This window comes from Plectrocnemia conspersa, unplaced genomic scaffold, assembly GCF_051122295.1.
Source record: "Plectrocnemia conspersa isolate PC_06_02 unplaced genomic scaffold, ASM5112229v1 ptg000008l, whole genome shotgun sequence".
In the NCBI taxonomy this organism is placed as follows: domain Eukaryota; kingdom Metazoa; phylum Arthropoda; class Insecta; order Trichoptera; family Polycentropodidae; genus Plectrocnemia; species Plectrocnemia conspersa.
Genome location: NW_028277172.1, coordinates 4,391,898 through 4,407,260, shown reverse-complemented (window position 1 = coordinate 4,407,260; position 15,363 = coordinate 4,391,898). Strand labels below are relative to the sequence as shown.

Below are 15,363 nucleotides of genomic sequence, written 5' to 3'. Positions count from 1 at the left end.
CATAATCCAAGAAATATACTACAGGTTAATGTGGACCTCAAAATTCCCAAACGTGCTTCTTAACCAAAAGTTGTTCAAAAAACGATATTATATTTTAGGTGAATAATAGATATTCAACAACAAAAATAAAAACATTTTTATTTTTAAAACATTTACTCGAAAAAGCACGATTTTTATAATATAATAACAATAAAATTAAGCATTACAAATAATGATTCATAATACATAATTTTCTGGGTTAATCATAATTGAAAAGTAAATGGTTCGAATCTTATCATAAAGATATACTGTTTAAAAATCAGTTATATTTTATTAATTTTAAACTATTATTACAGTTTACAATTAATATATGTCACTATATACGTGCCTGCTATAATTAATTTTAATTATTCATCCATGAGATTATAAAAATCTAGGAAAACCTATTCTGTGATGATCGATCAGAATCATAATTTTATAATAATTACCGATTCCTATCTACTAAACACGAAATAAATAAAAAAATATTAAGTTTAATTAGGTATTCAAACCCAGGTCTTTCAGGTATTAGTCACTGGTCTTTCGTACCGGTCAAAGAGTGATGGAAACTTAATTTAATTTAGTATTTCTTACCTGTCCGTAGGCCAATACTGTTGCGTTGTATCCATCCAGGCTGTTCCAGACCAGCCTCTGGACGCAACTCTCGTATACTTCATTCTGGATAGTGTCCGTTTCGTAGACCAGGTCGAAGGTGAAGGACTTGTCTTGACCCAGGGTCACCTGCGGCTCGCCAGGAGTGACCGCAGTGCAGACCCTGCACATGTCGATCACCTCGCGTGGTACTTGTGGCCGTATTCTGAAAATAAAAACAATCATTGAAAGAGTTGTATGGAACGCAAAATTCAGAGGCAGCGTTAGAAAAGCTACATAAATAAACTAATTTCATTGATTTTAACTGTATCGTTGCTTTACTCATTAAGGTTTCGATTTTTAATGAGGTACTAGATAAATTTCTAACGATAAGTATTAACCACCGGACTTAAAATTTGAGAATCAGTGACATATATTTAATTATTATGTACGTTTTAATTTATAAGTAATATGTGACACTTTGCAGCCGGATTTTTATAAATTAAAATTAAAAAAATGCAAGTCTGCTGCCGTGGCTCGAACCCTTGGCCTCTGAATTACCAATCTAGACCTATAAAATTACGTCATTCCGACTTTAAAATTTTGGGAATCAGAGATCAATTACGTTTATTTATCGCTACAACGGATTTTAAAACTTCAAAATGTTTCCATATGAAACTTAAATAATTTATGAATTCGCTTAGACTCTTCGTTCACTAAATTGGATAGCTTCTGACTGACAACGAACCTTAAACAAGTAGAACATTCATGTTAAAATTAGAACTTCGCGGCCAGAAACGTTTAATCATAGAAAATGCTCTTGAAAAAATGAATAACTAAGGCCACTCAGTAAAATTATTTATAATAAAAAACAACACGTGTGACGCGATCAGCCGTAATCGTTTCTAAAAAGGCGTTCATAAAACAATTATTTGTGTCCATTGAATCTTGAAAGAAATGAAATTCATTTTGTAAAAAAATGATATTGCGTTTTCAAGCTGCGAATATTTTAAACAGTTTCAAAGCATTGGACTGAAAGTAGCTAATGTAACATACTGAGATTCACATTCCATAAAATAACTACGTTAGAGTTTTTTATCGATTGCGAATCAAACGTTACGCAGTTATACAGATATGTATTAAACAATAACAAAGAGTCTGGTGCTGCCTCGAATTATTGATATTGATTAGAGGAACGATAATGAATGCTTCACGTTCTTTAATGGTTTATACATCAGAACGCTGCCATATTTTCGTCATAACTTTCATTCGAAACGTGACCACAGATTACAACTGAACTAGCACCAAGCAGAGCTACGCCGAATTGACCGATGCAACTCTTAAAAGCGTGATAAAATAAATAAAAATAGCATGAATTTATATAAATTAATCTTTGTATTTGCACATATTAATCACAAGTATAATGATCTACTATGAAAAATATATACACACTACGATAATTTTGTATACAAATCTACTGTTTATTATATATATCATGGTTTACCACATTCAATCATAAAAAAATACAATTATTTTTTAATATTTTATCAATAATGAGATGACAGAATTGTACGCTGATAATAGGACTACTCTATTATTATTATAAATATTTTATTAGAAGTTTCCGCATATGGATGAAGGTAAAAACAAAACCATCTTGGTCACGCAACACATAAATTAATAGGACATGCACCTTACGTCGCATAAGGAAGCAGTCCCTTTAAGGATGCTGCGGAACTAATCCTGACTTTACCGAGAATACTTTTTAAAAGCTCGTCGAAAGTTCAACGAACTCGAAGCTAAGGTAAAGCTAATTTGGTAGAAGTTGGTCGATATCGCTACAGAAAATTAGCAAGTGCCGCCAGGTCTGGACAAGGAAGCGCCTGCACGTCTGGAGCACCAAGAATCGGGCGGAAGGTGAATCACCCTGTCTGGCTACATTATAATACCAGACGCGTTGACTGCGACACCACTTGTATGCCATTGTTAAAAAACAATTGGTCAATGAACGAGTTAAAACAATGGTAGATTTTCAATCATATGTACAAATTTATAAGAATGAAAATATGATCTTAGTCATTAACGTCAATGTGCCAAAAAACAAGAAAGAAAAAGACAGGATCTCAATATGAAATGACTGTAGTCATTAAAGAATCGTTTATGAAGAGAATACGATTTCTGTGAGCAATATGATTAAATGACTAGACGTATTTTTATAACAATAATAATAATTCAAGAAGATCAAAATATGATGATAGCATAAATCATCATCAATGGGCGATTATACATTGATGCGGATAGTAGATGTAGGAAGAGTTCCATATAAGGTAAGAGTGTTATTAAGTTGATTCAAATTCAGATAACGGTTGAGTATTCATGTATTTTATATTACAAATCGAGATAATTGAAAAGTATCTCATTAATGCAGATCATTAATCAAAAGTTTGTGAGGTACGTTATTTATTAATAGTTCAAAATTGGTTTTAACCCTCTTATACTCTCCTAATCTTAATATTATATTTATAAAAATATTTAAATAAAAACCTACTTGGCATTAGCAATCAAATATTTATTTAAATAAATATAAATATTATTTTATTTATACATTTAAAAGAAATATATGTTTCTCTCATGTCCACGATTAATTAAAAAAGGTAATATCATTGTATATTTATATAACAACGATTGAGTGAATCGTGCCGTTTAACTTTAAAAGACGCAATGATTATAAATATATATTAGAGAACCTTAAAGTTGCTGGGGTAAATTTAGAATTACTTTGCTTGCTCTAAAATGGGTATTCTCAAGGAATTACATATTTTTACCTCTGTTAACAAAACAAATAATGCTATTTATAATAAAGCACTACAATACTAATATAAAAAACACAACATTAATTAAAATTATTTCACATTTCAGTTTCTAATTACAAATTGAATTGAATTAAGAGTTCGACTAAACCCTTGTTTATTCCAAGTCGGAAGCGAAGTGGTAGTTTTTTACTTGAGTGTCTGAAAAAAGTGTAGAATTTTCTACTATTTATTAAAATAAATGTTTCTATTATTATTTAATAATAATAATAAATTTATGTTTAACGCATAAAATAATAAATAATTTATTATTATGAACTAAATTTATTTAAAACAAGTTCCACAATAATTTGATTTGTATTGATTATCGTTTTATATTTCAATATCATTATTTCTGAGTATATAAATTCCACAATTTTATTATCATTCAACGTAATCAATAAGGTAATGTTTTGCACTGTAATTTAAGAACGCGATGACTCAACTTATACACAAAAGCAATTTATTAAGTAAAACAACTAGATATTTTACTTAATAAATTGTATAGTATAGTAATATAAATAAATGTCGGTAAATTTATATTACTTTTATGAACTATTCGCTGTTTTCTCAAAGCGTACGATGTTAATTTTAGTATAAGTTTTAATAAAACTATCCCAAAAGATTAATCTAAAATTTCATATTAAATTTAGTAATACCGGTATTGGGGAAAAAATCAAACAATTACAAAATAAAATACCAATAGTACCGATTTTTTTTAATTCGTACATTTTATTTGCTGTAAATGATATTTCCATGTCTTAAAACTACAAAAGCAGAAACGGAGATTAAATAATGCTCATTTTAAGGGATCAACTTAATTAGTATTAACGTATTCTATAATATTTACAGTTAAAATTTAATTAATGTTATATAAAGAGATATTCTTAAATTAATATTTAATGTGCAATAATTAAAATTAAATTAAAGTAATAAATCACAACTCAATCACATAAATCTGTTTTTAGAAAAAAATATGTCACTTTTTAAATAAATAGAATTATAAATAATTTTCTACGCGTTCCTTCAGCAAAAAAATATTAAATATGATAATTTTTTAGACTTATTGTTCCAAAAGAAGTAAAAAAAAATTGTTTTGACAATATAGTAAATGAATTAAGGTGAAGAAATAAATGGAACATTGATTTTTATTAGTACTCGTAGACAACACAAGTATTTTTAAAAGAACCTGAATGTAAGGAAGATTGTTTAAAAGCTTATTATTGTTAGAAATACGAAATATGCATAAACAGACAATAATATAGGCAAACCAAGTCGAATTTTTATCTGCTTGCTTATTATATTTCTAAAATAAAAATAAGAATATAGTTACTACATCTTCATTTAATATTTAAAAAAAGAGTGTTCCTTTGAATTTTCGAGAATCAAAATTCAACAATATATTACAGCATAAACTTCAGTTCGAACTTGAATGAATGAACATTATTTTTTCGGTCTTAATTATTTCCAGTTGAAAATAATATTAATATTGTCAATACCGGTATTATTGCAATCCCTAATTTTATTTCACTATTGAATAAAAAATTAGACTTATAAAACTAATTGAATTTTTATATTTGTTAGAACTTCAAAGCGTTTTTTTTCTCGTTAGCGTTACATAAATAATAGCGTAGTCCGTAACGTCTCAGACTAGTAACTCTGAGGTTGCAGGTTCTAGCTCCGGTAGCGACACTTCGCCATTATTAAATAAAAACCGGCCCCAGCTGCAGTGACATTTATTGATTATAAATTGTATACCACATACCACATTGTACAGATTTGCCCATTGTAACGTATTAAGCTTACGACTGTCAGGTTACAACAAAAAAAAATAATAAAAAAGAAAATAAAGGATTGCGTATTTAAGCGGAATCCATTAACAGTTTCAAAGCAGATAAATAAAAAAACAAACCGAAGGGTCGGTGCAAAATTCGAAGGAATGCGTTCGTTGCTTATGATTTTCAAATACAGACTAACATATAAATAAACTGTTTCTGACCTGAATTATGAAGATTGCTTAGTCGATCGAAACTTTTATGGGTATTCAAACTACCTGCATCATTAAGTTAGAGAACATTCTAACGATCTTTCAAATAAAATAAAAAATATAACAACCCATCTCGAAAGTACGGCATTGAAAAAGAAAGCTCGGGTGAAGAAAGATCAATATTTAACGGACTACTTATTAGCACATCCATCACTTATAATCGCCCATAAGTGACGTTGAAAATAATATGCGATAGACAATGCGCAAAAAGGACTATTGTCATTTACCCCTCTTTGTTAATGATCGCCGAAAGTGATTTACTTTTAAGGCGTAAACATATTTCGTGAATGTGTCCAAGAAGCGATGCAATTAGCTAGATTTGTGCTTATAAAAACATGAGTTAGAATGTATCCTAGTGTTTTTCAATTTTTATCATGTCTGAGAGATCAGAATTATAATTATTATATAATTATAATCTTAATCTTAATCGATCATCGCAGATTTTACTAATCGCACGAATGTGTATTTAGAATAAAATCGAGCTAGTAACATATATTGATTATAAGCTATAATAATAGGTTATAATTTATAAAATATATGTCACTGATTCAGTTGTTGATTGTGTTAGCACGGTTGCATTTGATTAACGCCATGTTACAATATAATATTTACAATAAAACAAGAAAAATCATAACTCAAATGCCCACACAATTATTATGATTTTTAGTAACAGAAAATTATTTTTTAAATATTTATAAAAGATAGCATAAAAGCAAAGACAGCTATCTTTATACAATAATGCAACTGTTAACGATCAATGCCAACTCTATCCAATCACGAACAATATTATAATTTATAGCCGGCAACCGACAACATTGCCTTAATTGAAACCAATTGTTTACTACCTCTGGCAAACATCAAGCGATTAATTTCGCACACGACCGTTACGTTACGTCGAGCTTCTTTTTTGCATACAAAAACTTTTCCCGTTCTATTACTCCAACACCCGTAAGGACACTTGGTATTCATCGAGATAATGCATGTGAAATATTTTCGTTCCAAGAAAGAGAATTCTTCGTATCTGCAGAGTGTTTTTCTGCGAATTTTTCCAGATTGAAAAAAACACATTCTGGGACATATTGATCGTATGGCGTTCGACAGTGCGTCACATTCGTGACCAAAACGGGCGCGGTTATGGAAAAAAGGAGTAAAAGCTGGACAAAATATGGTTTACAACACACAAAAGTAAATTAATACACGCAGATGAAGGGTAGATAGGGGCGAATTGAACACATGTTGTAGAAATTTATAGCAGAGTTTCAGCAAAAGTCTGAGAGTGACATGCAATTTTTAACCCTCTTGTGCAGTGACTCATATATTACATAGAAATAAATTAGTAATTTATTTCATGAATGTATGGCTAGGGTTTAACAGCTTAATGCCAAAGGGCCCTGCACATAAAATCAATCTATAGTATTTTTCGTACGATCGTAATGGATGTGTATTCCGAAAGGAAGTGTCGTACGCTGTGTTCGCGCTTACAATTAGGGATAGGATAGAGATAGGATAGCTAATGAGACGATTTGGGGCGGAAACAAACGGTTTTTACGGTTGATCACTGGGCATTTCTAATTTGTATACACAGTCTGTCCTTTGCTTAGGTCCGTTCGAAAGATGCATTCAAAATTCCGATCTTCATGTACGCTTGTATAACATTTAATAAACGAATTTATCACAACAAATATATTGAATGTACCTAATTTAAATCATAATGAAATACATCAGACAATGTCTTTTTTTTTAATGATAAAACTACTTCTTTCAAAAAAATTCGGTCAAAGTCGTCCATTGAAACTTTCCGCATTTCGCTTCAAAACAAACACGCAACACTACGGTACCACCCTGTATAACGTCAAACAGTATCGGAGAATGTATAAATTCACAGACGTCCAAAAACGGCTTAATTGTTTCCGTTTCGATAGTAATAAATTAATATTTTCAACAGTGGAAATTAGAACAATCCACTTTTGGAGTCAAAGTGGAACATCGATCCGTGACCCTATAAGGTAAATAATTTAGATAGGTATTTATAGCAACTGTTACTCTCGATACATTTATAATGTGCTCGAAAATAATCTTGAACCTAAATTTCGACTTAATTCGAAGCGACATGCGAAAATTCTTCATAGAAAATACATCTTAAATAAAAACTGATTAATGCTAAATTATGTTAATGTTAATAAGAAATATGTAGAATACTCAGTTATAATAATAATTACAAAGCGCGCACAATAAAATGTTCTCACATTAATTATTAGATTTTTAGACATGTAAAAATAATATTAAAATAATTATTCTTAAATAATGTGTGAATTTTTTAAGAAAGTATAATTATATTTTTTAATATAATAATATGTTATATTTAAACTCCCCTTCTATTATGTATATCCGCGAATAATTCGATACGATTTATATGAGTCTATCTAAACTGTGTTACATATTTATCCGAGAAGGTTTATTACTGTACGACATCAGAGTAATTGAGAAACTATTGAAACGTGGACTACAAATGGCCACCTATTTCAGTAAAGATTGGAGACAGCTAAACAATGACGCGATTGGTTCCAAGTTAGTCTTCTTTCCCATTCAAATGGGAAAGAATAAACAACGTTTTTTTATTAACTTGTAAAAATTCATTTGTAAAAAATCTCCTATCATATCAGCGATTTTGATTTTATTTACTGCTGCACGGAATATTTCAGTGAAATTGCACCCAAACAATTATTTTGCATATACTTTTTCCATTTATATTCACCTGACTAATTAAGTTATATTTTTGTACTGGTCGGTTTTATGCCGGCCACCACCGCACTTCACATATAATGAAACAATTTGACGCATGCGCAAATATTGTCTTAACACTCAACCAACCGACAGATAATTTATTCATTACGTGATGTGTGAAAACGACTGTTTCCCGAAAACTTTGCGCAAAAAAGAGTAATAACAAAAAAATATGATAACTTTTGGATTAAAAGGAATTATCAAATGTTTTGACTTATTGGTACATATGTTAAAATTATTTTATCGAAGGTTTTCAATCTGTGTGTGACATAAGATCAAATTTAAAATCATAAAATTTGTATTATTCTACTGTTTTATTTATAGTTCAAAAAAATATTTATTAAATATGTATTTTGAAAACCAATACAAATAAAATAAAATATTATTTATTAAATTAATTGACCAAATGCATTAATTTTGTTTGATACTTGTTTATTATCACGGCGCAACACTTAAATTTGACAGTTGCGAAACGTTCATTTTCTGTTTCAATCCAAAACCTAACCTACACGACGGAATAATGATTATTTTTTAGAATAGGTTTTGGTTTGAACAGCAAATGGACGTTTCGCAACCGCTAAATTTGAGCGTGGCGCTGTGATAAAAAAGTAGCAGAATTTGGTTTAAATAAAATAATTATTAAGTCTATTTGTAAATATATTTTTAAACTAGAAATAATACAAAGCAGAATAAAGCAATTATTATGATTTTAATTTTGATCTTATACTACTCACAAGAAAACAAATGATACTTTAAACAGCAAATGGACGTTTCGCAACTGTTAAATTTGAGAGTGGCGTCGTGATAATAAACAAGTACCAAAATTTGCTTTAAATAAAATAATTATTAAATTTATTTTTTGGTACTTTCCTATTATACACTTTATCTATTTGTATAAAATTATAAATGCCATTTTTTTTAATTGATTCGTTGCAGAGAATTATTCACTGTTCTGACCTAACTTCTTAAATTATAAAACGTATTTATGTAGCAAAATGGTTGTTTTAAAAATTAAACAGGCTAAGTGCGAATAAGCGGCAGCGAGTGAGCGTTGGTCAGAACAGTGAACACTCTATGAATACAACATAACTGGTTTTTGCAGAAATTGTACAGCTTTTGTTTCGGTAAGAACCAGTTTGAACACGTTCATTCAATGAAAATATAATTTTAATTGAATCTGACCAACGCTCACTAGCTGCCGCTTTTTCGCACCTAACCTGTTTAATTTTAGAACGTATTTATGTAGAGAAAATGGTTGTTTTGTTACATAAATAAATAAAATGTATAAACAAATTAATAAATATTTTTTTAGAATAAACTTTACTCCTAATAACAGGAAATTAACATTTTATTTAAGTTTAAATTTATTTAAATTTAATTTTATTTATTTAAAAACAAATCGCGTAGCGCATCATTTTTCGTGGAAATAGAGCAATATATTTTATCAACTAATCCTTAAAATAATCAGTGTCTTTGTAAATATTTTTTTAAACTGAAAATAATAAAACAAATTTGATTATTTTAATGTTGATCTTATGCAACCCACAGATTAAAAATCACTGATAAAATAATTATATGTATCAATACAAGTCAAAACATTAGATATTTTTTTGTTTTTTAATTCCATTTCACGTGGCGAAAAGAAACACGTCACTTAAGTGTTAACATAACGTGCGTGCGATTGTTTCAGTTTATATATGCAAGCGCAGCTGTGGCCGGTATATAACCGACCTGTATCTATATTTTAGTAATTTCATAATATGACGGATATATTGAAACTTTTTTATCTTGCTATTCAACAGCACTTTCTTTTTTTGCCATAGATCGGAGGACTTCTATATTTGTGATTCTTTCCACTCAGAAAATGTTGAGAATACACCTTCGTCCATAGATTCATATCTCAAGTGTCTCTTTTAATTATTAATTTAAGGTCCATGCTAAGGTCTACTCCGTATAGAAAATAGCAAAAATATACAATGCACATTCTAAGCTGATAGTTTCACAGTTAGTTTCACACCATTTATATTCAAACTCCTACTTTTTGTAATGAGTCCTATTTCTTGTTAAGAAAAATTCTACGATTGAATTTTTGGGTTTTCAACAGTTCGATGGCTCAACTGATTTATCGTTTCTTCAAAATTTCTTCTTTCGTGGTCCTTTAATGATATATTTATTATCATTCGTCTATCATCAACGAAGTTTTCTGCAATCTATTCCTTTCAATCTTTATTTTTGGTAATTCTTAAGGTTTCATTGATTTTTATGTACGTTGAAACCAACATATTTATTTCGAAGATCTATCTCTTTGCATTTGTTAGACGTCCACTTTTACTTTGCTTTCCTAACTTCGTTAATAAGAAGATGGATTTCCATATATTTATTGCACATAAATCTGAAACTTACAACGATATTTTGATTGCATTTTTACGAGCAATGAGCTCGAATGTATTTACATACGCGAAATCAATATACAACCGACTTTCTTTCCATACTAAATATTTTAACTACATGAGAACACCCAAGTATATAAATAAATAATGTTCATAATAAACAACCAAGAATTTAATTTATATCTAGCGAAAAGTTTCATAACAATTTGCCATTTTTATTGATTTATGTCAGAGCATTTACATAACATGTAATATAATAAATTTACACAAAATTAACTATCACTATGTAACACTGGCATTTTTTCTAAGTCCATAATTAAAATTTACACAGTGACCGCATTTTTTAAACAATTAAGAAACTGTTTCAAGCTCAGATGCTCTAGTTTCATTGTTAAAAATAATGTTGGCTTTACTTAACGCGTAAATTATTTGTAAAGGTCTCAACAGGTAAACTTTTTTTTATAAATACCTGCGATTTAACCTTTTCAACACAAAAAAAAATAGAAAACGTGACCAGACTGTACCGTTGTATATTTTGGATAAGGTAATAAAGTAGCAGTAAACGGTTAAAAGTGGCTTTGGTTGTGAAGAGAATATCTGATAATTTTGGATATGTTCCAACACTAGTTTTATAATTAAGTCAATTAAAGAGTGTTGAACTCTTGATGAGATGAAGAAGACGCCCGAATTAATTCATAATTGACCTTGAACTACGCGAATGTGACTCCAAGAGTTCAGAGATGAGAATATATTTTCTGGGAATGAAAATAATCACACACCCAAGATTAAAAATAAATATAAACTTGATACGTTCTTTATAAATCATTTATTATAAATAATATTGCAACATGACAGGCGTTATCTCAATTCATTGCGACTATGTAAACACAATCAACAACCACTAAGTAGTGGAACATGAAACTGAAAATCAATGTATAAATTAGTGACATCTAATAATATTACAGCTTATAATTCATATCACAGGTCTTTCAGGTATTAATCACCAACTTATATAAGAAGTCTAATCCATTTAAATAATTTCATTAACCCTTCCCGCTCGTAAGGTGCGTGAGACGCACCAGCGATTGGTCTATATTACTCATAGGGTGCGTCAGGCGCACCATTTCAATTAATGAAATATAACGTCGATTTTTGGGTATTTCCTGTGCATGTTTTAAATGGCGTTTCTGCAGTGTTGTAGACAAGAGTTTCAAGAAGCATATCTTATCAAAAAAATATCATTTTTACTCGAATCAAGCCGGGGAGAGCTTATTTAGTCTAATCCATTAAAATAATTTCATTAAAACAGAAGTCAAAGAACCACAATATCCCTTCATATTTGACCCAATTCTTCCAATGTAAATCTGCAAAAGCCAACCAACCCCAGCATCTCGTCAACCCACTCATTGACCACCGGTTTTCCGAGGCAAATGAATGACAACTTGCGAAATACTGTACCAATGTCCGATTGCTGAATTTGGAGATAGAGCGGCGCCCACGACCACCACAACTTAACGTCTCATTTTTTCTTTTCTTTCACACCTTTGTCAACACACAATTTTAAAAAAAAATTAGCATCTACGTGGGCAGGATCATTCAGAAGTTAATACTTCGACAGGTTGCCTCTGCGGAGCATATGGCTCCAGTTTCGCGGAAAATTATTGCGAAACTGCTGCGAGGTAAGCATGTGTTAGATTTATGACCATACTGTAGAATTATAAAAATAATATGTAATTCAAGGCATTTTTTTAATAATTATACTAATCAGTTTTACAGAATAACTTGTTTTAATCAACTCACGAATCACGAACAACCTTATATGGAATCAATAATTTAAGAAATCAAACATAGGTCAATGAAAATATTATGAGAAAAACATTCAAGGCCACTTTTTAATTGCTTTGAAAAAAGACAAATATGATTCTCACAAGGAGAATTTTTAGTTGAAGTAAGGCCACATTATCTAATTCTAACATTTAAAATGACTATACAGCAATATGTGCTATTTGTTTGACATTTACAAGTAAAAGAAAGAGCTAACAAAAAGTGATTATTCTATCAATAATGCAATGACCGAACAGTAACCCTCAGATAAAAAAGAAGCCGTATGATATTCAATATTGAAGGTCGACATATAATCTGTTGAAGTCGTGTATTGTATTCCTTAGCAATATTTATTTTTATAAATATTTCATGCTAATTATTGAATAAAAATAAGGCTAATGAGCTAATTTCTGACATTTAACAAGATACTTACATTATCAACAAAATGGTAATTTAAAATGAATGGATCAATATATTGAGCCTTCTAAATTAAACATGGACATTCTAATAACAATCTTATTAAGCATGTTTCCACAAAAACATACTTAAAATAATGACAACTTTGATATTGTCCGTTTCAAAGTAATCAATCAGATATAATAAACGTATAGCAGCGGTTATTTATTTCAACTACGTTCCCAAAACGTTATTCTTCTTCAGAAACAAAAAAATATTTAGCGAATACGATGATTGCGGCATCACGACGGTGTAGTTTTTGGCCAAAAATACATGCGTGAAACGGTGCAATACAGTGATTCAAGATAATGCTCAGTACCGTACGACCTATTGGTAAAAATATGTAGTGGACTATACTGATATAAACGAACAAAACAGTAAAGAGAACATTGACAAGCAATCGAACTTGACATACATATATGATATTCTATTGAACTATGGTAGCTCATTGTTAAAGATTTTTTTATGGCTTATATATACAACATGACTCGATTTAAATTAATCATCACAATATTAATCCGTGAGATTAGGAAAATCTAAGAAAACCTATCTCGCAAATAGGATAGAAATTAAAAACACTCATGTCTTTCAGGTATTAATCACCGACTTATGCAAATTATTTTTTATTAACAATTGTGTCTCATAGTATTTCAAATTAAATAACAAATGTGTTCCCATGAGATTCAAACCAAAGACTTTTAGTTTTTAAATAAATTCGGTAGCTATTTATAATATGCCCAAAAAGGCAGACAAATTTGCTTTGTAACTTATTCAGTAATCATTCAATGACTTTCGTTGCTGATCATTGCTGTATTAGAAACATTTTGGACAAACTATCCTTGTCAAAATATTTGCACTGTACCTAATACCATTCAGTCAATTTTAAAATAAAGATCAATTGCTTCGTCAATACTCAATCATAAATCATAAATTACACGTTAAATAAGGCTGACAATTGACATTTAAAATTATGAGCGCAAACGAAAACAAATAACACATTAGTTCCAGTATAGCACTAAAGCATTTGTGGTTCACACTATTTTAAGCTCAGAAAATTATTTACATCTAATATTTATGTATTACACATTTTTAGTACTGGCTATTAATTAATTATAAGCAGATCGGACGCTACGCACAGGCAGAGCAGGCGCCCGCCTGTGGCGGTCGAATTGAAAAAACCGCCGTCGCGATTATATTTAATAAAAAAATTGTAATCATTGAAGCAGTTTTCTTGGATTTCAAGAGAGCCTTCGAAACAATAGACAGAAAAATAATGTTAAAGAAATTGGAGAGTATATGTATAAGTGATATAGTTTTAAGATGGTTTAATAATTACTTATATAAAAAAAAACAAAAAGTTAAAATAAATAATGTATATTCTGAAGAGAAATTAGTGTCTTATGGAGTACCACAAGGGTCTAAATTAGGACCATTGTTATTTGTTTTGTATATTAACGATATAGTTAATAACGTAAAAAAATGTAAAATTCATCTATTTGCGGATGACACATTAATGTATTGCATAGGTGATAACATTAAAGAAATTGTAAATAATTTAAATAATGAATTAAGTATATTAGAAATATGGTTAAAGAATAATGTACTTAAATTAAATGAGAATAAAACTAAATGTATGTTTATTAATTATAAAAATGTTTTAGATAATAGTACCAAAATAGTAATAAATAACTCTAGTATAGAAATAGTGGATAATATAAAATATTTAGGAGTAATTGTTGATACAAAATTAAATTTTAAAGAACATTGTAATTACATATTAAAAAAAATTAGTAGAAAAATAGGTTTATTATCTAGATTAAGAAATATATTAAGTATAAATACAAAAAAAAAATTACAATAGTATAATATTGCCCCATTTTAATTATTGTGCAACACTATTAAATATGTTAAATAAATTAGATAAACAAATGTTGCAAAAATTACAAAATAGGGCAATGAGAGTAATTTTAAATAAAAATAGATTAACTAATTGTAAAAGTATGATTGATAGATTAGAATGGTTGAATGTTCAAGAAATATTGAGTATGAATGTTTTAGTATTTATATATAAGTTAGAAAATAATATGTTACCAAAATATTTTAATAAGTATTTAATAAGAAATAAAGATGTACATAAATATAATACTAGAAATAGAGAAAATTTAAAGATAATTAAGTATAAGAAAACGAGTACGGCTAGGGGAATTATGTACGGAGGTTTTGATTTATATAATAGTCTTCCAAGAGAAATCCGAAACAGCAAAAATATAACGGGTTTCATAAATGGAATAAAAAAACACCTTCGTACATATAGAAATAAATTATAATATTAAGACTTTATTATTGTATATTTTTATTTTTTCTTTCTGTTATGTATTTTTTATATATTTTTATATATGTTTAC

At 29.1% G+C, this 15,363-nt stretch overlaps 1 protein-coding gene across 10 annotated transcripts in view; it reads right to left on the bottom strand.

The window, feature by feature from the left end:
* Klp31E (kinesin-like protein 31E) overlaps window positions 1-15,363 on the bottom strand; it is a 69,466-nt gene that overhangs the window by 38,319 nt on the left and 15,784 nt on the right. For all 10 annotated transcript variants that reach the window (XR_015810396.1, XR_015810394.1, XM_088189853.1 and 7 more), the window contains exon 3: window positions 613-835. Coding sequence is in view for 8 of the 10 variants with exons in the window: in XM_088189853.1 (XP_088045979.1) it covers window positions 613-835 (223 nt within the window). In the remaining 2 variants the exon portion in view is untranslated. The remainder of the gene's footprint in view (window positions 1-612; window positions 836-15,363) is intronic.